Consider the following 26,786-nt stretch of genomic DNA (forward strand, 5'->3'; position numbering starts at 1 on the left):
AACATAGTTACTATGCGATTAATTTTTACTTGTTTTTTTTGTTTTTTTCTGCCCTGTCCATATACAAAAATAAGAGCGGAATAGTCTTCAAAGATCATGTATTTTTCTAGAGTAGTCAGTGCCTAAAGGATGTCATTATGCATCCAAAGACGGGCTCAAAAAAAGCAAAGAGGTGAAGGAAAATGCCCTTGGGTGCACTGCATTAAGGAGAAACTCCTCCATATTTTAATTAACATTCTACACAATATTAATAAATTCTTATAAATCTCTCCTACATCCCATCTCTTAGCCCAAAACTAAAATGTGTTTTTAGTGCCTCACCTGGGCAACACACTAAGCTCATCTTTCTTGTGGCAAATGGTAAAAACAAAATGAAATACTAACAATAGTAACTAACTGTTCTTGGATGCTTTTAAAAAAGATACTATTATCTTCATTTTGTTTGGTGTAAAATGCAAGGTACTGCACAATAATTTGCGCAGCAATCATGGAATGATGAACACAAACACATCAAATTCAGTAACATATACTTATACGTTAGAAATCATATAAATATGAGGCCTCAGATATGGAGAAAACTCTGCATTTGGTGTCTGGTTCAATTCACCAGAACTGCACATGTGCCCAATCCCAATACACAGCCTTGGCAAAGAGCCAGGGCCTGGGGGCTCTCTCCTGGCTCCAGCCAACACACAGGCGTGCAACCTTCAGTGTGGACCCCTCAAATGAGTTCTCCACCATCATCACCACCATCCCCGCCACCCTCACCAGTGGTAGGTCATCGCTAACAGCTGCCGAGGGTCTCCCACCCCGTCACCTCTACCAGCTGCTTCCCTAGCTCACCCCATGTACTCCTCCCCAGGCCCTACAGCCAGGATTATTTCCATTTCACAAATGAGCAGACAGAAGCTCGGGGAGGTTGTAATTTATCCAAAATCACAAACAAGTAAGAGTGTGCGCCAATGTTTATCTAAGGGCTGCCCCGTATCTCAGGGTAAAATTAGAAGATGGCTAAGCCAGTGGCTTTCAACTTGCTTCCCTACTAGGATCACCTGGGGGCTTCTAGCACTCCAGAAATATCCAGGACTAGAGCAGAGGGGGAAAATGCGCACTGGTGCACAAACACACACACTTATATACCTGTATATATGTAAATCATATATATATATATATATATATATATATATATAAATTAAAAGGTCGGCTATAGTCCAGGAATACTGATAAGAATGAACAACACTGAGACACAGCTTGCACTACTGAACTTTGAGGATAAAAATGTAATTTTTCAGGCATCCAGGTAGAAAAGGCAAGTTGATTATGATGGAGAAAATAAGGTTTCTCCCAGGTTAATTTATCTCTATAAAATTTAATGTGTGACGGCAATACAGCAATGGCTATATAATACTAAAGAATATATATATATATATATATATATAAAATCAGCTAAGTTGTTATTCAAATAAACATGTGACAGCAATATTCTCAAAGACATAAAGACTCAGAGAATATAACACTCATGAGCCCTTCTTGCAAAACTATGCAACGGTAAAATTCAGCTGTTCCACAAGTTCACAGAAATAAAGAGTAGATGAGCTAGCACAGCACCCCCTGAAAAAAATAAAAAGCATATACTTATATATTGTGTGAGAAAAAAAGTTTGTGCAAACCCATTTGGACATCAGGTATGACAGTAGGCAGAGCCAGTCATGAATAATCTCAAAGAAAATGGTATCTTTTAAAAGACACTGAGACATGATCAAATTTAGAAAGCCAAAAATAAAGAAATTAGCATAAAAGAATTACTAATCGTTTTGTCATCCACATAAATATAAAACTAAAATTGAAAAAAGTAGGAATTGCAGTTTAAAAAGATAATTTGATATAATAAAATTAAAAGAATATGTCTTAAAAAACCGGTAGGTCAGAAGGAATGGAGCAAGAAATCCTGAACTTAATTTTAGGACATCCGCATTCAGGGCTATGATGCACTGCGGCAAAAGGATGCAGAGCCAAATTAGCCAAAGAGAAAAGGCCTATGGGGCGGAGTCCAGAGGAAACCAGCTGCAAACTGTCCCAGTGGAGTCACACAGGATGCACTAAATGCCTCCAGCCACGAGTTGTAACAACACGTGTGCAATGCTGTCAGCCAGAGAAGTCCAGGGGAGACTTGAAGCCCAGAGCTTTTCTGGGGGGCTGGTCACCTAGGCACCTCCTGCGTAGCATGTACCAAAACCCAGACTCCCAGAAGGAAACAGGTGTCGATACTTTAGGAACAGTGATATTGGTCTGTAGTTTTCTTTTTGTGTGACATCTTTGTCTGGTTTTGGTATCAGGGTGATGGTGGCCTCGTAGAATGAGTTTGGGAGTGTTCCTCCCTCTGCTATATTTTGGAAGAGTTTGACAAGGATAGGTGTTAGCTCTTCTCTAAATGTTTGATAGAATTCGCCTGTGAAGCCATCTGGTCCTGGACTTTTGTTTGTTGAAGATTTTTAATTACAGTTTCAATTTCAGTGCTTGTGATTCGCCTGTTTATATTTTCTATTTCTTCCTGGTTCAGTCTCGAGAGGTTGTGCTTTTCTAAGAATCTGTCCATTTTTTCCAGGTTTTCCATTTTATTGGCATATAGTTGCTTGTAGTAATTTCTCATGATCTTTTGTATTTCTGCAGTGTCAGTTGTTCCTTCTCCTTTTTCATTTCTAATTCTACTGATTTGAGTCTTCTCCCTTTTTTTCTTGATACAGACCAATATCACTGATGAACACGGATGTAAAAATCCTCAACAAAATACTAGTAAACAGAATCCAACAACACATTAAAAGGATCATACACATAATCAAGTGGGCTTCATCCCAGGAATGCAAGGATTCTTCAATATACGCAAATCAACCAATGTGATACACCATACTAACAAACTGAAGGAGAAAAACCATACCATCATCTCAATAGGTGCAGAAAAAGCTTTAGACAAAATTCAACACCCATTTATGACAAAAACTCTCCAGAAAGTAGGCATAGAGGGAATTTACCTCAACATAATAAAGGCCATATATGACAAACCCACAGCCAACATCATTCTCAATGGTGAAAAACTGAAACCATTTCCACTAAGATCAGGAACAAGACAAGTTTGCTCACTCTCACCACTATTATTCAACATAGTTTTGGAAGTTTTGGCCACAGCAATCAGAGAAGGAAAAGAAATAAAAGGAATCCAAATCGGAAAAGAAGAAGTAAAACTGTCACCGTTTGCAGATGACATGATACTATACATAGAGAATCCTAAAGATGCTACCAGAAAACTACTAGAGCAATCAATGAATTTGGTAAAGTAGCAGGATATAAAATTAATGCACAGAAATCTCTTGCATTCCTATATACTAATGATGAAAAATCTGAAAGAGAAATTAAGGAAACACTGCCATTTACCATTACAGAAAAAAGAATAAAATACCTAGGAATAAACCTACCTAAGGAGACAAAAGACCTGTATGCAGAAAACTATAAGACACTGCTGAAAGAAATTAAACATGATACAAACAGATGGAGAGATATACCATGTTCTTGGATTAGGAGAATCAACATTATGAAAATGACTATACTACCCAATGCAATCTACAGATTCAATGCAATCCCTATCAAACTACCAATGGCATTTTTCACAGAACTAGAACAAAAAATTTCACAATTTGTATGGAAACACAAAAGACCTCGAATAGCCAAAGCAATCTTGAGAAAGAAAGACAGAGCTGGAGGAATCAGGCTCCCTGACTTCAGACTATACTACAAAGCTACAGTAATCAAGACAGTACAGTACTGGCACAAAAACAGAAGTATAGATCAATGCAACAGGATAGAAAGCCAAGAGATAAACCCACACACTTATGGTCACCTTATCTTTGATAAAGGAGGCAAGAATATATAATGGAGAAAAGACAGCCACTTCAATAAGTGGTGCTGGGAAAACTGGGCAACTACATGTAAAAGAATGAAATTAGAACACTCCCTAACACCATAAACAAAAATAAACTCTAAATGGATTAAAGACCTAAATGTAAGGCCAGACACTATACAACTCTTAGAGGAAAACATAGGCAGAACACTCTCTGACATAAATCACAGCAAGATCCTTTTTGACCCACCTCCTAGAGTAATGGAAATAAAAACAAAAATAAACAAATGGGACCTAATGAAACTTAAAAGCTTTTGCACAGCAAAGGAAACCATAAACAAGACGAAAAGACAACCCTCAGGATGGGAGAAAATATTTGCAAATGAAGCAACTGACAAAGGGTTAATCTCCAAAATATACAGGCAGCTCATGCAGCTCAATATCAAAATAACCAAAACAACCCAATCCAAAAATGGGCAGAAGATCTAAATGGACATTTCTCCAAAGCAGATATACAGATTGCCAACAAACACATGAAAGGATGCTCAACATCATTAAACATTAGAGAAATGCAAATCAAAACTACAATGAGATATCATCTCACACCGGTCAGAATGGCCATCATCAAAAAATCTACAAACAAAAATGCTGGAGAGGGTGTGGAGAAAAAGGAACCCTCTTACACTGTTTGTGGGAATGTAAATTGATACAGCCACTATGGAGAACAGTATGGAGGTTCCTTAAAAAACTAAAAATAGAACTACCATATGACCCAGCAATCCCACTACTGGGCATATACCCTGAGAAAACCATAATTCAAAAAGAGTCATGTACCACAATGTTCATTGCAGCTCTATCTACAATAGCCAGGACATGGAAGCAACCTAAGTGTCCATCGACAGATGAATGGATAAAGAAGATGTGGCACATATATACAATGGAATATTACTCAGCCATTAAAGGAAATGAAATTGAGTTATTTGTAGTGAGGTGGGTGGACCTAGAGTCTGTCATACAGAGTGAAGTAAGTCAGAAAGAGAAAAACAAATACCGTATGCTAACACATATATATGGAATCTAAAAAAAAAAAAAAAAAAAAAAGGTTCTGAAGAACCTAGGTGCAGGACAGGAATAAAGATGCAGATGTAGAGAATGGACTTGAGGACTCGGGGAGGAGGAAGGGTAAGCTGGGACAAAGAGAGAGAGTGGCATGGACATATATACACTACCCAATGTCAAATAGATAGCTAGTGGGAAGCAGCCGCATAGCACAAGGAGATTAGCTCGGTGCTCTGTGACCACCTAAAGGGGTGGGATAAGGAGGGTGGGAGGGAGATGCAAGAGGGAGGAGATATGGGGATATATGTATATGTATAGCTGATTCACTTTGTTATGCAGCAGAAACTAACACACCATTGTAAAGCAATTATATTCCAATAAGGATGTTAAAAAATAAATAAATAAATAAAATACAGGGAGGAAAAAAAAATAGTTTAGATCAGTGAGCCCCTCTTCTCAGTTAGGGATTGGTGGGAAAACCTCCCCCTGCCCAAGTCTAAGTTTCCAGAAGCCAGCCAAGGGCCAACCTTTTAAGCAGGAATTTCTAAGGACAGGTTTGCTATGATAACTTCTCTGCACAGGTGACCATGGCTATTTCCAGATGGCAGACTTTGTAGTAAAGGTTAAGTTTTAGTCTCCTGTGCAGTTTGTTATATAAATGTTTCAATGGGCATATATAATTTCTCTAAAAAATAAAGACATTATACTGTTTAAAAAACAACCCGAACTGCCAGTTGTATCTTTCAAAGAAGGCATCTAAATGCTAAGTATGCATGAAATAGGAAAAAGCATTCTCAATTCAAATGTTTCTAATTTATGCTTGGAAATGAAATTATAATTTGCTTGGAAACTCAGTTACACATCCTAATTTATTAAATGTGATTACAGTTAATTTGGTTCCCAGGCAAACTGTAGACCTTGGCCGTGAATACTGTAAAATGAGGAGAAAATCAGAAACATGTATCTGAAGATAGTCACTTTCCTATGAGTACACGCCCCTTTTGCTAAATTACAGTCATCTTTACGTATGTTTATCTCAGCTTCCTCTTCCTTGGCTTTTCTCTTTATTTTGAAGGCAAATGTGACACAGTGTACGAGGGTATCAACCGTCAGAGTCTCCACTGGGAGCATCTCTCCAGAATCGTGCTGGAAGATCTTTGGAAGATCGCCAGGCACAAAAATAATTCCAAAAATGCAAAATTTTCTAGAGAATCAGGGACAGTTAGGACACTTGATAAACCACCATTTCCTTCTCTCCCCTTCGTCCTGAATTTTGTTACTAGGCGCTACCAGGCATGTCTATGAATAATTAGCCCACTGAAGTCTTTATATACTGACTCAGAAGCCAAACTGGCATTCTAGGTACTACGGATCCACTGATGAACAGAAGAAAAGCATGACAGTTATGCCCCACTGTGTTCACAGTTTATGTCTCTACTAACAAACAGGTGACATCATTACGCAGTTTCATTTGTATTAAAATAGAGGTGGACACAGGAGGTAATGCAGGTACACACACGTGAGGTCAAAAGAGGACTAGACAAGGAGAAAGCTTTTAAGATAAGCTGTCAACACTTAGCGTGAGTTAAATGGGTAAGCGTGGTGTGGAAGGGCAGAGGACTATCCTAGAAGGAAAGAATGACAAACACGAGGGCAGAAGCAAATACAGGGTACTCCATTCACGGCACGGCAAATACATCAGTAAGGCAGGAGCTGCAGGCTGTGGTGACAACATTAGTGCTGCAAGTCTTGGTTTCTTCAGATGTAGAAGGGGAATAACGATAATACTTATTGTGTACTATTACCCTAAGCACTGAAGTATATTAAACACTTGGCACAGGTTCTGCCACATAATCATGCTGAAATTACTGCTAGGCCCGAAAAGAAGTATTAGAGTTTTAAAACATCATTCTAGAAATTCTACAAAAAAAAAACAAAAACAAAAAAACAATGAGAAACACAAGAGGTTAATTATAGATTGCCAAAAATCCTCATATGAAAATTTTCTTTTGAGGAGGAATAAACATATTTACTCTGATTTGTAGTTTTAAGTTTCTAACATGTTTCCATCTCAGAGAATTTTGCAAATACTGTCCCATCCAAGTTACAAGCAAAATCATACTTCAGAAAAGAGATACACTTTCACAGTCTTAGAAATTATAAAAGGTCTGTACCCCCAATTCCAATGTCATCGCGGGGAGGGGGGCATTCCCCGCACAAACACCAAGCAATTCTCAGACCCCCGCTGGGTGTTTACACAACTCAACTCAATTCTGACACTATCTCCCTGGAGACAGCATCAGACCCCACAAGTCACGGGCTCAGTCCTACAGGACGACATCCCCCTACTGCCTCTGCACAGGCCAGTTCCAAGTTCAGGTTGTTGCCTGTGCTTCTGACCAAAGGGCTACAGATTGGAGGTTCCAACAAGCCCCACTCAGGTTCAATTAGTTTGCTAGAGCGCCTCAGAGAAATCAGAGAAACATTTTACTTACTGTATTACCAGTTTCTTACAAAAGGACGTATGGCGGGAACAGCCAAATGGAAGCCGTGCATAGGGCACGGTATGGGGAAAGGACACAAGATACTTTTCCCAAATCTCCACATGTTCACCAGCCAGGAAGTTCTCTGAAGCCAGTCCCCTGGGGGTTTGATGGAGGCCTCATTACTTGGGCATGACTGATTAGCTCATGAGCCACTGAGGACTGAAGTCAATCTCCAGCTCTTCCCTCCTTCCCTTAAGCCAGAGGGTGGGAGGAAAGTTCCAACCCCTAATTACAGGGTTGTTCCACTGGCAACCAGGTCCCTGTGAGCAGGTGCTTTGCAAAGGTCACCTCATTAAAGTAACAAAAGACACCTTGTGAGAGCTCTCACCACTTAGGACATTCCCAAGGACCTCTGTGCCAAGAAGGGGGTTGAAGACCAAATGCATATATTTCTTCTTATAAATCACAGGATCCCAGAAATCTTCCTTGAAATTTCTCTTCCTTTGTTTATACACTACTATATGGATAGCATACTCTTAGACTGATTGTACCATCGCAAAGTGAACTAGAAATTAATGTGGATAGAATGTTATTTCCTCATTATGATGTGCAAGGGAAATTACAAATACCATAGGTTAGCAAAAGGGTTCTCAACAGAAGTGACTTTTGCCCCACAGAGAGTATTATAAGGCAAGGCCTGGAGACATTTTTTGGTCCTTACAACCGGGAGGCGAGTGCTCCTGGCATCTAGTGAGTGGGCAGAGCCCAGGAATGCTGCTAAAGATGCACAGGACAGCCTCACGGCAGAGAAGTATTTAACCAAAAATGTCAATAGTGTCGGAGTTCAAAGACTCTGGATTAGAGCAGTATATTGATTAATTAGCCAGAAGAGCACAAATGTGAAAGGGAGGTAAGTTTCCATCACTCTCTGGAGAAGTCCAGAATCCTCTGTAGGAGACAGACAGTGAAACAACAAAACCTCGATGTCATAAGCACTGTGACAGACATGTACAAATCCAGTGAGAACGGCTGCTAGCACACATTCAAAAACCATCTCGACAGTGTCCAGCAGTGCGTCATATGACAGGGACAAAGAGAATGAAGTCACAGCTTCTGCTCCCACTCGGCCTGCCTTTCAGGAGCGAGAAAATGTAAATAACCATATCAGTTAATAAACACAGGAGAGACACTAGCTCACACGAAGGTCAAAGAAGGCGCTCAGAAGATGTGACAGCTGTCTTAAATGAAGAAAGGCAGGAGTGAAGAGGACCGTTTGAATGTCAGCGTTTCTTCAGCCATAAAGAATCAATTGTGCAAAACCAGAGTAGTCAGAGCACAGTCTGGAGAGCTTCAATTCGTTTGGTTTATTTGGCAAAACCCCTCTACATATGCCTGTTGAGGAATGTGGGAACTGACCTTCTGGAAACAACCACAAAACTGGACAGAATATAGGTAACAGCAGACAGTGGTCAACAGCTAGCACAGGGCTAGATGCCGTGAGAGCACACAGGTGAGGTGAGCCTGGGGATGGTCAATAATGCATGGCTGGGGGTGGGTTCAAGTCCACAGTGCAAGGAGGGGTGGCCCAAAGGCAGTCCTGCAGCTTTTCTGAGTCGAGGAGAAAGAGAGCAAAGTTTGAGGAGCCTGAAACGAGTAGGTCTTGTGGGCAAAAAATCAGGAAGGATGGAACTAGGCAAAGAGAAACCCAGAGACCTGTGAGGGACCCCTCAAGTTTTGGGCTGAATACTGCTTTCTTTTAACATTTTTTTTTTTTAATCTTCTTTTCCATTATGGTTTATCCCAGGACACTGAATATAGTCCCCTGTGGTCTACAGTAGGACCTTGTTGTTTATCCATTCTACATGGAAAAGCTTTCATCTGCTGACCCCAAACTCCCACTCCACCCCTCTCCCAACCCCCTCCCCCTTGGCAACCACAAGTCTGTTCTCTACGTCCATTAAGTCTGTTTCTTGAACATGCATGAGGTGAAAGCACACGAGACCAGGGAAGGGACACACAGAAAGCACTAGAGCAAGCAATTCCTGGACTTCTAAGGAGGTTAATACCTCACATTCTAACCGTCAGAGCAGAAAAGATACGTAATACACAGGGCATCGGACAGAGTCCTCAGAGAAATATCACTATAGTAATGGGGACAGATTAGCCCTAAAGGCTGCTCTGAATCTGCCCTAAGAAAGTTTAAAAGCAAGTCTCTACAAAAGCAAACTGATCTCAAGTAACTACATGCCAGAACAATCGAATGCTTTTTACAAAATACAGCAAAATTCAGAACACGAAAATCTGACATCCAATCAAAAAGCATCAGGCATGCTGGACTTCCCAGGTGGTGCAGTGGTTACAAATCTGCCTGCCAATGCAGGGGACACGGGTTCGATCCCTGGTCCGGGAAGATCCCACATGCCACGGAGCAGCTAAGCCCGTGCGCCACAACTACTGAAACCGCATGCCACAATTACTAAAGCCCACGTGCCTAGAGCCCGTGGTCCGCAACAAGAGCAGCCACTGCAATGAGAAGCCCGCGCACAGCAACGAAGAGTAGCCCCCGCTTGCCACAACTAGAGAAAGCCGGTGCACAGCAATGAAGACCCAATGCAGCCAAAAATTAATTATTTTTAAAAAAGTACTTTCTTTTAAAAAAAAAAAATCATCAGGCATGCAAAGAAGCAGGAAACTATGACATACAACCAAAAGGGAAATAGAGAATCTAAAGAAACAGAGCCAGAAACGACACAGGTGATGTAATTAGCAGAAAAGGACATTTATCGATAAAAGGACATTATAAATATGCCCTATATGCCCAGGAATGTAGAAGAAAACATGGACACAGAGAGGAGAGGAAGAGAAGATGCAGGAAAGACCTGCATGGAACTTCCAGACGTAAAAATGAAGAAACAGAAACATGCCAGAGAGGATTTAAAACGTGTCAGACACTGTAGAAGAAAAGATCACTTGATGGGAACTTGAAGACACAATGATAAAAACTATCAAAATGAAGCAGACAGTGGGGAAAAAAATGAGCAAAAAACATGATCAGAGACTGACTGACCCAGGAGACCATATAAAGTCTGTCATGTATAATTAGGGCCCCAGAAGATAGGACACAGAGGATGGGGCAGAAAAAAAATTGGCCCATATGTTTAAAATGTGATTAAAATTATAAGCCCACAATTAGAAGAAACTTAGTGACCCCAAACAGAAGACACACAAAGGCCACCCCATCAAGGTATACCATAATCATATTAAAACTAGACATAGAAAGAAACACTTAAAAGCAGACAGAGAAATAAAAAGATTCTTTATAAACAGTTGAAAAAAAACGAATGTTGGAGATTTTTCAGAAAATATACAAGACAAAAGAAAATGAAAAGATTTTTAAACAACTAATTTTTTAAAAATTGCTAACTGGAAATTCTGTACCCAGTGAAATACCTTTCGTTTGGGGACAGAGACAAACCGACAATTATAATTCTGCGTTTTGAATGATAAAAGTGTGAGGGATTGATTTATTTATGTATGTATGGCTGCGTTGGGTCTTTGTTGCTGTGCGCGGGCTTTCTCTAGTTGCGGTGAGCAGGGGCTACTCTCCATTGCGGTGCACGGGCTTCTCATTGCCGTGGCTTCTCTTGTTGCAGAGCATGGGCTCTAGGCACATGGACTCAGTAGTTGTGGCACGTGGGCTCAGTAGTTGTGGCATGTGGACTCAGTAGTTGTGGCACGTGGGCTCAGTAGTTGTGGCTCACGGGCTTAGTTGCTCCATGGCATGTGGGATCTTCCTAAGCACTGCACCACCAGGGAAGCCCTTCCACTTCTAAAAACCATTTGCATCTGTTGATTTTCAATCATTATCAGCCATTGCACACTTTCTCTCTACAGAATACCACAGAAGAAATCACAAGACTTCATCAGCAGGCGCCTCAAAGTGAGAGCTTCTAGGGAACCCCACCATCAAAGAAGGGGCACCCACACACTTGCCAGCCCTTCACCCAGCAGCATCAGCACTGCTGGGGAAACGGAGACGCTCGTGCCGAGAGCCCGTACCTGCTGAGACAGAATCTGCACTTTAGCAAGACTCCAGGTGAAGTGTGTGAAGGACCAAGTCTGGAAAGTGCTGCTCTGGACCCGGGAAGCTGCAGCTGGCATCTGCAGAAGCTGAGTCTCTCCATCTCTGCACTGAAACTTGATTCAAGCCTAGTTTCTGACCCCAGAAATCTGGGCTTTTCCCCCAATGAATCTCCCACTTCACACTTGCGATGACAGTCAGTTGCCCTTGGCTTATAACTGTATACAAGTCTTCCCAAGGTAAAAACACAAAACCCATTTCCCCAAAATCAAAGCCCCTGACCCAGCCACTTGTCTCTCCTCTTTCCCACCCAGGTGGTCTTAGGAAGGAACTTAAACTTGTGGACAGAGTTGTGTGCCATCTGGTGTACATTTCCTCCTGTACATTTACTATTCAAGTGGGACCTTTTAAGGCTGTCTTCTACTGGCCCGTCATAGAATTCCAAAGTGGAGACCTGGCCCTCCGCCTTCATAATAAAAAGAGCTACTATTTATCCAATGTCTGTTATGTTCAGACACTGTTTAAGTGCTTTACATGCATCTTTGATTTTTTACTTAAATTAGATGCTTTTGTAATTTCTATGATATTCCCCTAACTCCTTGTGTAGCTACCTGGCTAGTCCCTCTTTTCAGACAGGATAGGTCTTTAAATCATTCCAAATAGCCTCCAGTCTCAGCCTCTTATACATTTTCAAAACTCATCAGTTCTCCTCAATAGAGTCTCATGGTATACTTCCCAGCAACACATAAAAATTCAATGAAAATTGAGCCTCACTGTTTAAAAAAATGAAAAGAAAAAAAAGGCTGCATTCCATGGAGAACACGTTCCACCCAGTGAATAATTTACTGAACGACCATAAAACGTCATTCAATATTCTTGATATCCTCATTTTCCAGGACTGTGAAACTTGATCTAATAAGGACAGCTTCCTTTATAAGATGATGGTAAAGGAGATCTCATAACGATTATAAAAATCTTCAACATTCCTTGAAACGTTTCGATTCCATTACTCCCACCCTCACTAAGTGGAAAAGAAAACTTGGACCAAACCTGCCCCTTGAACAAGGATCACAATCCAGACTATATCACTAACATTTTTCTTTACTATAAAAATATAAAAGGTAAATGTTTATCATTTGTAAAAAATAAAAGTTTATTCATTACAGTGATAAAAGCTAACGCTTCTGGGAAATGTGCTATGTGCACCAGCACCCCAGGTTCCATCACTCTCAGCTAATCACCCCACTTCACGGAGAAAAGTGAAGCGTTGAGAAGGACACTTCCACGAATCCCCTTTCACACCCGCCTATACACTGGAAGGTGGCCCGTGTGCTCTCATTCGCTACCTCGTCCTGTGACAAGGAGGCACGGTCCTTTGCTCCCATGTCAAACCTTCCTCACGTGGTGCAGTGGACGCCACTGCCGCTTCAGGTCACGTGCTTCTGCAGTTCTCCCCTCTCCTCCAGCATCAAACACCCTCTCTCTTCAGGATAGTTCCCATCCGCTTAGACTATGGGATGATTTCTTCACCCCAAACGTAATGCAATGTGGGGTTACCCTGCTCACCCCTTCCCCCACAACCTTCCACAGCAATCCGTGCTCTCTGAAATGTTCTTATACCCCCTCCTCTCTCCGTCTCTCCCTACCACTCCTCCGGAACACATCAATCAGGCTTTCTCTGCAGACACCCGCTAACTCTGCTCTTGTTAAGGTCGACCGTGACCTGTGCATCACGGTATCCAGCGACCAATCTTCAGACCTCCACAGTCTTGCAGATGCAGCTGATCACCTCTTCCTTCTTGAAAAGCTGTTGCTATGTGTCCTTTAGAACTCCACGCTCGCGTGGACCTTCTCCCATCTTAACAGCCCCCCTTAGTCCACCTGCTGGCTCTTCCTTGGCTCCCATCCTTCTTATACTGGTGTGATTCAGGGCATAACCCATGAAGCTCTTGTCCTTCTACCACTTCATCCAGCTTCATGACTTTAAATACCATCTATCAACCATGACATTTGTATGTCCAGCCTGATCTCTCAACTCCAGACTCATGTATCTATGTGCCCATGACACATCTCGAGTGGAGGTCTAATTTACATCTCAGACATAGCATGCTCAACACCAAGACTCTGGCCATCCTTTCTCCCCCCCACCCCCCCAAAACCTGTGCCTCTCACATACCCCACATGTCGGTATCTGCTCAAGGTCATGCCAGCTCCCTCCTCCCGCTGTTCATGACAAAGACCCCACCATTATCATCGCGTCATTTCCCCGATTCGTCCCATGCAACCTGTCATCAGATTGTGTCAGCTCTACCTTCAGAATATGTGCTGCCCACCTCCACCACTGCCACCCTGGACTAACCCACCAACATCTCTCTTCTGCTCAAGCACTCATACTGTACAAGTAAGAAGAACCTGTGCTTCTTACCCACCAGTCATACACCTCAAGAGCCATCCTGGTGCCCCCCCCAAATATGAACAACTCCCCTAAAGGGAGGACTCAGGAGCCATACTATAATATAACTTTCTTAGGGAAAATATTCCAACGTAGCAAATCTTTTTAATAAAAATTGAGTCCACCTTGTATATTAGACCTTAATTTAATGGACTCAGAACGATTCACTAATTGACTTTTCAAAAGACTAGAGGTGATTGCATCATGACTCCCATGGTGTGGCACCCAAAGCCAGCTTTATTTTATTACGCTCTGGTATATCCCCAACCCCCAAGAAAGAAAAGACATGACTACGTTCAAAAAGCAGCACCAAGATCCATCTCCACTCGTCCCTTCACAAGGATATTCTAATCAGGTCAGCTGTTGTTCTGGTACACTAAAGCAAAAGACTGCTCACTTGTGTTAAACTCTACGTGCTGGTCCTTCCCCCGGCAGGCAAACATCTGGGGCAGATTACATCCTTTTCCTGTTTAGCTCTCATCAGCTTCTTGCAGTACCTTTAGCTCTTGTAGAGACATTCCCAGACAGGTGATGGCTCTGCCTGAGCTCCTGAAGCGATGCATTTACTTAATACCCTAGATTGGAAGACATAACACTGGGTTGTGGAGCAGGGGACGGAGGACAGGTTTTGACAGCAAGAAGAGGAGTGTGATCCATCTGAACACCTTACTTTCGAGGTGTCTTTCCAGTCACGTTGGAACATCCCACGGCCAAAGAGACCCTGAAGTAGTAAGGAGCCTTGTTCTTCCTTCAATTCCTTGATGTACCTTTAATTAACTATGATTTTGCATAATCAAAACTTCCTTCTCATTTGAGGGTAAGCCTGTTCACACACAAATGGCTGGACCAAGAATTTTACATAAGAGATAGGCTCATTCATGGAGCAGGGGTAGACAGAGGTGTCTGGGATGGAGGACAGTGCGAAAGAAACGTAACTAGAAGGCACGACCCCTCGATTTTAGATCTTATTCCTCTGCCTCTGAACATGTCATCTCGGGCCAATACAACCATTTTCTCCTTGTGTGCTGGTTTCACTGTCCATAAAGTTCGCCTAGTAAAATTCAGACCTCACTTCTAAGAATTGCTATGAAATCAAATGGAATAACATGGGAAAATATCTTGAAAATCAAAAAGCACAAAGAGGGCTTCCCTGGTGGCGCAGTGGTTGAGAATCCGCCTGCCAATGCAGGGGACACGGGTTCGAGCCCTGGTCTGGGAAGATCCCACATGCCGCGGAGCAACTGGGCCCGTGAGCCACAACTACTGAGCCTGCGCGTCTGGAGCCTGTGCTCCACAACAAGAGAGGCCGCGATAGTGAGAGGCCCGCGCACCGCGATGAAGAGTGGCCCCCGCTCGCCGCAACTAGAGAAAGCCCTCGCACAGAAATGAAGACCCAACACAGCCATAAATAAATAAATAAATAAATAAATAAATTTTTAAAAAAAGGTATGGTTAAAGATCTAATTACAATGCAATTGACAAAGAAACTTGGTTTCATCAAATCAAGTTCTTTAAAAAAAAAAAAAAAGCACAAAGAAATGAATCAATAATGCTATCTGTGGCAGAGTGAAAACCTCTTTTTTATTCCTAATTTCATCCTGACCAGTACTGGATCGATGAGAATCCAGGCTGATCGAATGACAAGTTCAATATCAACAATGGATGCTTCCCTCACTGACTGACCCCTGACGCAGGTGAGGTCTCAGCTTTCCATGACCCCTAGTGCACATTTCATACGGCCAAGGTTGACATCTCAGCTGACATTCTACTAGGGTGGGGATATTATGAAGTCAAAAACATCAGAATTAAAGATGGGAGGTGTTTCATCAGCAAGAAGGCCATTCATAAATGACGATGTATCACGTGTCATCAAAACTAAGACAACAGGGGCCTTCCCTGATGGCACAGTGGTTAAGACTCCACCTGCCAATGCAGGGGACACGGGTTCGAGCCCTGGTCCGGGAAGATCCCACATGCCGCGGAGCAACCAAGCCCGTGCGCCACAACTACTGAGCCTGCGCTCTAGAGCCTGTGAGCCACAATTACTGAAGCCCGTGTGCCTAGAGCCTGTGTTCCACAACAAGAGAAGCCACCGCAATGAGAAGTCCGCACACTGCAACGAAGAGTAGCCCCCGCTCGCCGCAACTAGAGAAAGCCCGTGCACAGCACCGAAGACCCAACACAGCCAAAAATAAATAAATAAATAAATTTATCTTTTAAAAAAAGAAAGAAACTAAGACAACAACAGCTATAACACACATGACTATTTTATATACCGTTAACAAGGAAAAAGGACATGTTCATTTATATAATTCAAGATTCCATCAGTTGTAAGAAAAGTACATTTAAACACGGGAAAACATGCATTTTATGACTAGTACAAAAATTATAATAATTTATCATGTTTCTTAAGATTTTATAAAAGTAAGAGGACGGGGCTAATGGTTAGTTAATAAACTAAAGCAATGAAGCACAATCTATTTATGTCTCTATCGTGGAAAATAACACGTTTCATAAAAGGACACATGAGAAATCATCCCTTATGATTCAGAGAAGGAGTCTTGAAAGATTCCTGTTCTAATATACTTAACTATGTCATTAAAAAAAAATAACATTGTTAACTCTGCCATCAGCCTGAAAAAGTAGCAAAAGTAGAACTGTATAGATAATCATATGAGAAGTTAAAGAGATCAATACATGAGGAGGCCATGAATGAATTCTAGGTATGTTATTATTAACATGCCCCCAAAAATCTTTTCCACATAGCACAACTTTATGACTAAAATTACCAAGAAAATACTTTATGTTTAGAAATTGGTGCTGGTAATACAGACTAAGAAATCATGACAGTCTGAATGGTTAGGTAGGTTGTGTGATATCATTATGACTGTGGTTCTCCTTCTTAGAGCAGGAGTTGGAACACGCTTTCTGTAAAGGGCCAGACTTGCTGTGAAGTTTCCACTTTGTGGACCATATGATATATCACAACTACCCAACTCTGCTGTTGTAACACAAAAGCAGCCATACATGATATATTAAAAAAAAAAACTGGTTTGGCCAATTTCCAATAAAACTTTACTTACAAAAACAAGAGGCAGACCAGTTTTGCTCTGTGGGGTGTGGTTTGCAAGCTCATGCCTTAGAAGATAAAGCTCAGACCATCTTGCAAATATACACATTGGGCCAAATATATCTAATAGTCTAGTTGTTTCTGTTGGAGAAGAATAAAACATGGAGTCCTTCTGGGTCCCAGCTCTTACAAAGGGAAAGCTTAGGTTCCTAACAATATGGAACTTGTATGCATTCTTAATACATAATGTGATAACCAGGGGGATGGACGGGTCTGTCTCAATGAATGACTAGCCTTAAAAATACTGAAACAGGGACGAGTCCTTTCAGGATTCAGTCTGTTTAAGCATAATAGTCAGACATTTACTGCAAAATGAAACAGAAGCAAAAAAACGCAGAGAGAGAGATAAGAACAATCAAAGCAACTAAAATTGAACATTAAGGCTGTGAGTTATTGGACCAGTGGGCTGAGGTCTCTCCACAAAGTTCCTCACATTAACTGGCCTCTGTTTTCCCCACCTTTCAAGTTTCAATTAACCTTTCTGCCAAAGCAGATCACAATTTGTACACACGAGTCCCATTTTAATAAACCGATGTGGTTCAGAAATCCTCACAGTTATTTCAGAGAGAACGGCAATTACAGAAGCCCACTATCACATCCAGAATTTCAGGGAGAAAGGTTTCAATTATATCTCCCTTCTCAGGGTTCAGATGTAAAACTATCAACACAGAGTCAGTGATATTAAGGGATAATGTGTTTACCAAGCAAACAGCAGGGCACATCTTGTTCCTCTAGATTCTACAGCAGCATATTTTTGTTCCTATATATGTACAGTTTGTGTACAGAATAGAATACAAAATAAAGTAGGAGTGCACTTTATAGAATGTAGGAGACACAGGGATGGCCTTACTCCCCTTGTCTTTTCATAGATTCATCAGTTTTGTTTATTGCTTGTTTGTTTCCATTTCTGATCAATCTTCTCTGTTCTATGTCTCAAGGGACCTGAATCCCTCCACAGCCTAGAATGAGCCCAACCGAGTCATGACCTGCGCTGGTGTAATCACCTCCGCGCGCGCGTGTGTGTGTGTGTGTGTGTGTGTGTGTGTGTGTGTGTGTGTCTGCTTCTAACCAATAGAATATGGCCAAGGTGAAGCACTGTCACGCCTGAGATTATGTTGTGTTATATAAAATTCCGTCTCAGCAGACTGGAAATCAGGATTCTGGCCTTAAAGAAGTACATAGCTGTTTTGTGACCTGCCAATGAAGGGGGCCACATGGGGAGGGACCACAGGCAACTTCTAGGAGCTAAGAGTGCACTCCAGCCAAGAGTCATCAAGGAAACAGGACCGCAGTCCTACAACTGCAAGGAAATGAATCCTGCCGACAATTGCAATGAGCTTAGAAGCAGATTCTCCTACAGTCGAGCCCCCGGATGAGAATGCAGCCCAGCCAACACCTTGATTACAGACTTGACAGACCCTGGGCAGAGAATGCAGTTAAGCTGTGCCCAAACTCCTGACCCAAAGAAACTGTGTGTTGTGTTCAGCCACTAAGTTTGGGGGTAATTTTTTATGCAGGAAGAGGTAAGTAATTTAAAGAAACATTAATGTGAATGCCAGGTAAGCATGTTTCCTGGAAAAGCTTGGATTGGATCCCTAAAGAAGCCTGAAGATATTCTGGAAAACCTGAAGTATAATACGTCAGCGTCCTTGAGGGAGGGCAGAAGCCATGACTTATGCTCCTCTCCATCATCTCCAACATCCAGAAAAAGATACAAAAAGACATACGAGAGTTCTTCTATTTGATTTGACGCTAAATCATTCGCTTAGCTGTGTGTGTCCGTAGCAGAGCAATTGGCTACGTAACTTCAAATATCTGCCAGTCCTATGTATTATTTGAAGCATTTTAAAGTTCACTACTACAAAATGCTTCCAAAGACTTCACTGACGGTAAAATCCTCAGCCCCCAGGTACTTCTGGCAACAGATGTCATTATGTAAGAGTTTGCAAATCACCCATATTCCAGCCAGTCACAAAATGCTGAGTAGAAACTTCTGGAGCAAAATAAAACTGAGATTAGGAAGATCATGTATTGATTACATTAGCAGTTGAGAAACACTTCCATTCTAGTTTTCCAAAACAACAGTAAACACTTTTCTAAAATAACCCTATAACACAGTGAGCCCCTGTAACTGTCCAAGGGGAATCCAGCCACAGCAGCACATGGACATGGGGAGAGGGGGTCAGAGATGGACTTGGGAACCAGTCTTGCCACCTGCAGTGGGTGAGCCCTATGACTTGATAATTTCCAGCTTCCCAGGCCTCCACGCTTCCACACACAGCTCTGTGGACTTACAGTGTGCCCTGCTTATCTCCATGCTTATCGGGAAGGTCAGACGGTACCAGGACTGAGGATGTATTTCACGCACCTTAAAACTGATGGAGCTGGGGCTTCCTTGGTGGCTCAGTGGTTAAGAATCTGCCTGCCAATGCAGGGGACACAGGTTCAAGCCCTGGTCCGGGAGGATCCCACATGCTGCGGAGCAACTAAGCCCATGTGCCACAACTACTGAGCCCACGAGCCACAACTACTGAAGCCCACAAGCCACAACTACTGAAGCCCACGTGCCTAGAGCTCGTGCTCTGCAACAAGAGAAGCCACCGCAATGAGAAGCCCGCGCACCGCAACGAAGAGTATCCCCCACTCGCTGCAACTAGAGAAAGCCCTCGTGCAGCAGTGAAGACCCAATGCGGCCAAAAATAAATAAATTAATTAAAAACAAACAAACAAACAAAAAACTGATGGAGCTGTTATGACCCCAGGTCCACAGGCATGTTTGCAGAACGGAATCTGTGTGCCCTCCAAGGTGAAACGCAGGCAACAGGACCACCTTGGCAGCTCCCGCACGGGGGCAGGGCCAGACCACCGTGTCTGTTTGGAGAAGCTCGGAAGTGCCCTATCGGCCCCCAGTTCCACTCAAAGAAGCCCTGCGCCGCCGTTTCCTTCTGATGCCGCACGGGCATGTCTTCCGGCGTCCCCTCGCCACCACCCTCCACGGTGTTTCTTTGGTTCCCACGGTGGACTTTTCCAACTCTTGTGCTCACGGCCCCTGTGGGCTTTCCGCCTGCTCTTCCTCTGAGCGGCCCCCGTGCCGTCAGCCGTCAACCTTCACAGCAGGTCCCTGGGTCCCTGGTTTGCCCTGGAAGAGACCGGGCAGCAAAGCAGCCCTCCCCCGCTTCAGCACAGCAGATGACTCTAGACCGTGGTTGTCTGGGACAGCAACGCCCTATCATCTACCTGAGAGCGCGGGGAAAGTAAGGTGCCCTCCAAACGGGAAAACGTGGGCAAGCCTCAGCCCAGAGTATGGGCAGCCCAGGGGGTGAAGAGTCAGCTGAAAATCTCGGAGAAACCCCACCACTAATAAAATCGTGGCTTCCTCCAAAAGGCATGAGAATCAGCATGCCGAGAATCACCCACAGGAGAGCCATGATGTGAGGTGGGAGGATGGCAACAGCTTGTACCTTTCTTCAATGGTGATAAAAAAACCTTTTACTGTCTGATTAACTAATAACGGAAGCAGTGGGTGGCTAGGTTTTAAGAAGTCTCGAGAATTTTTTTAATGTGAATTTACACACACATGCACACACACACACACACACACACACACACACACACACACACACCTGAAGGAGAGTGAACTTCCCCAGCCACAGAAGAACATGATGCCCTCCCATGCCAAGGACCCACTGGCACGTGGTCAGCCTGCAACTGTGTCCCGAGTGTCCCTGGCTGTGTACCGGGCCTCTTACCTCACAGAAGCTCTGGCACTGCTGCTTCCGCAGGTCCCAGGACACCTTGCAGGGCTCCAGGCACTGGGAGAGATGAACAGTGAAAACCAATCAGTAAACACGGGAAAGAAACAAAGCCCAAAAGGAAAGAGCCCACTTGTGTGCACCCCTGGCTTTTCAGGGCCTACTTTCCCTAGTGACTTCGGGAAACACAATGAATGAACAGCTCATCTGAACTGTGTGTATCACAGGAATCTGAGCAAGAGCGTCATGACCGAGCAGGGACAGAAAGACATACGTTTCCACACAATCGAGAAAGGAGAGCCGCACGGTCTGGAGGCGACACGGAGGAGAAGCAGTTATATCCCCTGTCAGGCACAGCAGTGTGGATATTTACTTTTATTCAGTAAAAAATATTTTCTAAAGGTTGTGGTTACAGATGGATTCTTTTCTCATCAGCTTTAACAATAACCTGCTTTTAAATGGACAACATAGGGCTATTTTTTGAATATTCTTCTGTAAGTGACTGAAGTATTGCATTAAATATATGTATATGTGTGTATATATATATGTTTATATATATCACACCCATTACTGTTAACTTATGTGTTTATCTCAGTGAATCCAGCAGCATTCACATGTATCCAGTTTAATTACTCTATTAAAATGGATTGAATAAACCTGAATATGAGACTCTGCCATAAGAGTTTCAGAATAAAGTTTGAATACATATATATAATTTACACATATGATTTAATAAATCAAAGATAAGAGCCAGGATCCACTGTTCAGTAACAATTGTAATAATAAATATATTATTGAATGAACAAAGTATATATACATGTAAATGTAGGTTTTATAAATATACTACTATATATAATATATAATTATAACACTTAAAATATAGTACTATATATACTATCTATATAATATATTGTAATAAGAGATAACAGCCAAGCCTCGTGATTGAAATTAAAATCTTACATTCATATGAATGGATATTTGATTCTCAAAATTATATTTTAATGCAAATTTTAATTAGTACAAATTAATCATCTCATATAGTTAAATGACAGTTATCTAAATATTGGCATACCCTGGCTCCCATAAGCTCACGATTATTCTATCTATCTGACTTCCATTATTGATAAATTTTCCAGTTGATATCAAAATTCTCAGTGAAATTTCAGACATATATAATGTAGAATTCAGAACATACACCTGTACTATATTTTCACTTTACTTTCTAGTAACCTCCCTGTTTTAAAATACAGTTTAAAGATGAACTGGAAGACTCTATGTGAAATTTACTTTGCAAAGATCCATTGCTGTTTTTTTCAATCAAAAATGCATATATGAAAACAAACTACTGACTGCATCAACTGTCAGTCTGTCACAGCACTGCTCTCAAAGTGTGATAAAGGACCAATAATATAAGCATCACCTTAGAGTTCATGGGAAATGCACTAGGTGTACAGAGTCAGATCTCTGGGATTGGGAGCCAAGAATCTCTTTTAGCAAGTTCCCCTGAAAATCTTGGTGCTTACACTAAACTTTAAAAAGAACTGCCTTATTGTGGTAAACATTTCCCAATATATATGTGTATCAAATCATCACACTGTACACTTTAAACTTACACAATGTTATATATGTCACTTATATCTCAATAAAGCTGGGGGAAAAAAAGAACTGCTGTAGAATTTGATGAAAACAGAGTCTGTAATGGCTCTTTCTTGGTTCATGTAAGTATCATTTAAGAATCAGTCTACTTCTTGTGAGAATATTCTAGATTTGATATCCTTTAATGTTGCATATGAACAATTCATTTTTAGTTATTTTAAATAAAAAAACTTGAGCTCGTCAATGATGCTTTTCCAAGACCTATATAAGCGTGTCCCAAGTCTATTAGCGTTCACCTCTTCCAAGCATGTTTTAAAACAGATGTACAATTTTTCACCAATATAACAATTCTAAAAGAATACCATTTTTCTAATAGCAATGAAATAGTTTAAAACTTGTCTACCTTACATATTTCATGAGCTCCCTAACGAGTGAGTTTTGTTTCCTAAAGGTACATCCAATGCCTTACCCACAGAGCTATCCTAATTTGTTGCAAGACATTGGCTCCTAGCCAAAAAACTTTACTGGTCATTTAATAAATATGCTTAGACCTAACTCCTTCTCAAGACTACTTGAAATGAATAACTGGCACTCTTTCAAATACCTTGCAATTTTTTTCATTTGAAGAAGTGGCCTACAACGGAGCAGGACCGCACCACAAGACCTGGGGATTTTTCACGGACAGAGGCTCAGCTACTGACAAGTTAAGTCTCTGTCATTTCACTCGGGAAACATCCAACAAGCATTTATTCCATATAAAAACTGTTCAGTGCAATGTGGCTAAAAATGTCTCTGAATAATTATGTAATTCTTGCTTTCTGTCATTACTGAAAATGTAAATTATGAAAACAAGATATTACATGTGTACAGTTGCATTTTCACAACTAGAGACGTGCATGAGTGCATTAAAAAAGTCAGTCCTTTGTGATGTCCATGATTCCAAATAACCATATTCCTGACAACTTGTGGAATAAATGCCTTATAAAAACTAGATATCATTTACAAAAGTGGGCATATTTCTGAAATGCTAACAACAGCAATACGTAGTGCACTTGTCTTCTTGTTAACCCAGAATCTCCATCTGTTAAGTCTAGCATTGGTATATGCAATTCATTTAAAGTTCTATTTTAATTGCATGCTTGCCTCATTTCCAATCACCACTAATCAGTAGCACCTAAAGATACATCTCAAAATGCTACTAATGACAGCCAACATTTTCTTTTAGTAATCCTCTGTGAAAGCTACCTGACAAGAACAGCCTAGATGTAAACATTTGAGTAAATCTTTGCAGGATAAATTTTCCAAAGCTCTACTTATTTATGGTGCTACTGGCCAGGTAAAATGATTTCAACAAAAGGTGAAAAGGAAAAAAATGACAGCCTTTTCTCTCACACTTTGAACAAGAAGAAAACACTTTCTATTTCTCCAAGTAATAATAATAAAAAAGTACTGCCAAAAAAAGGTAGTCGCAAAACTCTCTTCCCTGTGTGAAGGGAGTAGAAGAGAAATAATACTACAAGCAAACAACTGCAACTCTAAGGGCCATGATCACATACTGCGTCAAACTACAAAAACAAACAAACAAACAAACAAAAACAGTACTCAAAGTAAGTATTTTAGCAAGTGGTTTAGGCTTTCAAGTTTTAGGCTGATCAACTGTTTGAAATCATTTCCTCCTAGGCTACTGCTTCAAGCCCAATGAAGAGAAACTTCACATTTCAGAGAAACTTAAAAAAAAAAAAAAAAAAAAAAGGTTGAGCAAGCTAATCACATTGATCATCATTTGGAATGTAGCTATCAATTTTTTTTTTACTTAATCTAGAAAGATACATTCACAATATCACTTGCTCAGATGATAATTGTATTTTAAATTTATATTTTTTAAATGTACAGTAATAGTGATTGGTTCAAGATGGTGGAGTAAAAGGACGAGTGCTCCCTCCCTCTTGTGAGAGCAACAGAATCACAACTAACTGCTGAATAATCATCGACAGGAAGACACTGGAACTCACCAAAAAAGATACCCCACATCCAAAGACAAAGGAGAAGCCGCAGTGAAACAGTAGGAGGGGCGCAATCACAATAAAATCCAATCCCGTAACCGCTGGGTGGGTGACCCCCAAAATGGAGAATAATCATACCACAGAAGTCCACCACCTGAGTGAAGTTCTAAGCTACATGTCAGGCTTCCCAACCTGGGGGTCAGGAAATGGGAGGAGGAATTCCCAGAGAATCAGACTTTGAAGGCTACTGGGATTTGATTGCAGGACTTTGAAAGGTCTGGGGGAAACAAAGACACTCTTGGAGGGCACACACAAAGTAGTGTGCACATCGGGACCCAGGGGAAAGAGCAGTGACCCCATAGGAGACTGAACCAGACCTACCTGCTAGTGTTGGAGGGTCTGCTGCAGAGGTGGGGGGCGGCTGTGTCTCACCGTGAGGACAAGGACACTGGCAGCAGAAGTTCTGGGAAGTACTCCTTGGCATGAGCCCTCCCAGAGTCCTCCATTAGCCCCACCAAAGAGCCCAGGTAGGCTCCAGTGTTGGGTTGCCTCAGGCCAAATAACCAACAGGGAGGGAGCCCAGCCCCACCCATCAGCAGTCAAGGGGATTAAAGTTTTACTGAGCTCTGCCCACCAGAGCAACAGCCAGCTCTACCCACCACCAGTCTCTCCCATCAGGAAACTTGCACAAGCCTCTTAGATAGCCTCATCCAACAGAGGGCAGACAGCAGAAGCAAGAAGAACTACAATCCTGCAGGCTGTGGAACAAAAACTACGTTCACAGAAAGATAGACAAGGTGAAAAGGCAGAGGGCTATGTACCAGATGAAGGAACAAGATAAAACCCCAGAAAAGCAACTAAATGAAGTGGACATAGGCAACCTTCCAGAAAAAGAATTCAGAATAATGATAGTGAAGATGATCCAGGACCTCGGAAAAAGAATGGATGCAAAGATTGAGAAGATGCAAGAAATGTTTCACAAAGACCTAGAAGAATTAAAGAACAAACACCTAGAAGAATTAAAGAACAAACAAACAGAGATGAACAATACAATAACTGAAATGAAAAACACACTAGAAGGAAAGAATAGCAGAATAACTGAGGCAGAAGAACGGATAAGTGACCTGGAAGACAGAATGGTGGAATTCACTGCCACAGAACAGAATAAAGAAAAAAGAATGGAAGGAAATGAAGAGAGCCTAAGAGACCTTTGGGACAACATTAACATTGTAGAGGTCCCAGAAGGAGAAGAGAAAGAGAAAGGACCCGAGAAAATATGTGAAGAGATTATAGTCGAAAACTTCCCTAACATGGAAAATGAAATAGCCACCCAAGTCCAGGAAGCGCAGAGAGTCCCAGGCAGGATAAACCCAAGGAGAAACACGCCGAGACACATAGTAATCAAATTGACAAAAATTAAAGACAAAGAAATATGATTAAAAGCAACAAGGGAAAAACAACAAATAACATACAAGGGAACTCCCATAAGGTTAACAGCTGATTTCTCAGCAGAAACTCTACAAGCCAGAAGAGAGTGACACGATATATTTAAAGTGATGAAAGGGAAGAACCTACAACCAAGATTACTCTACCTGGCAAGGATCTCATTCAGATTCCATGGAGAAATCAAGAACTCTACAGAAAAGCAAAAGCTAAGAGAATTCAGCACCACCAAACAAGCTCTACAACAAATGCTAAAGAAACTCCTCTAAGTAGGAAAAACAACAGAAGAAAGGGACCTACAAAAACAAACCCAAAACAATTAAGAAAATGGTCATAGGAACATACATATCGATAATTACCTTAAACGGGAATGGATTAAATGCTCCAACCAAAAGACACAGGCTCGCTGAATGGATACAAAAACAAGACCCATATATATGCTGTCTACAAGAGACCCACTTCAGACCTAGGGACACATACAGACTGAAAGTGAGGGGACGGAAAAAGCTATTCCATGCAAATGGAAATCAAAAGAACCCTGGAGTAGCAATACTCATATCAGATAAAATAGACTTTAAAAATAAAGAATGTTACAAGAGACAAGGAAGGACACTACATAATGATCAAGGGATCAATCGAAGAAGAAGATATAACAATTATAAATATATATGCACCCAACATAGCAGCACCTCAATACATAAGGCAAATGCTAACAGCTATAAAAGAGGAAACTGACAGTAACACAATAATAGTGGGGGACTTTAACACCTCACTTGTTAAATGGACAGATCATCCAGACAGAAAACTAATAAGGAAACACAAGCTCTAAATGACACAATAGACAAGATAGATTTAATTGATATTTATAGGACATTCCATCCCAAAACAGCAG

At 41.6% G+C, this 26,786-nt stretch overlaps 1 protein-coding gene across 1 annotated transcript in view; it reads right to left on the reverse strand.

The window, feature by feature from the left end:
* ANOS1 (anosmin 1) overlaps positions 1-26,786 on the reverse strand; it is a 189,803-nt gene that overhangs the window by 56,727 nt on the left and 106,290 nt on the right. Inside the window, exon 3 of the mRNA XM_082375654.1 lies at positions 20,850-20,912. Coding sequence (XP_082231780.1) covers positions 20,850-20,912 — 63 coding nt within the window. The remainder of the gene's footprint in view (positions 1-20,849; positions 20,913-26,786) is intronic.

Source organism: Balaenoptera borealis, assembly GCF_965194805.1.
Source record: "Balaenoptera borealis genome assembly, chromosome: X".
Lineage (NCBI taxonomy): Eukaryota > Metazoa > Chordata > Mammalia > Artiodactyla > Balaenopteridae > Balaenoptera > Balaenoptera borealis.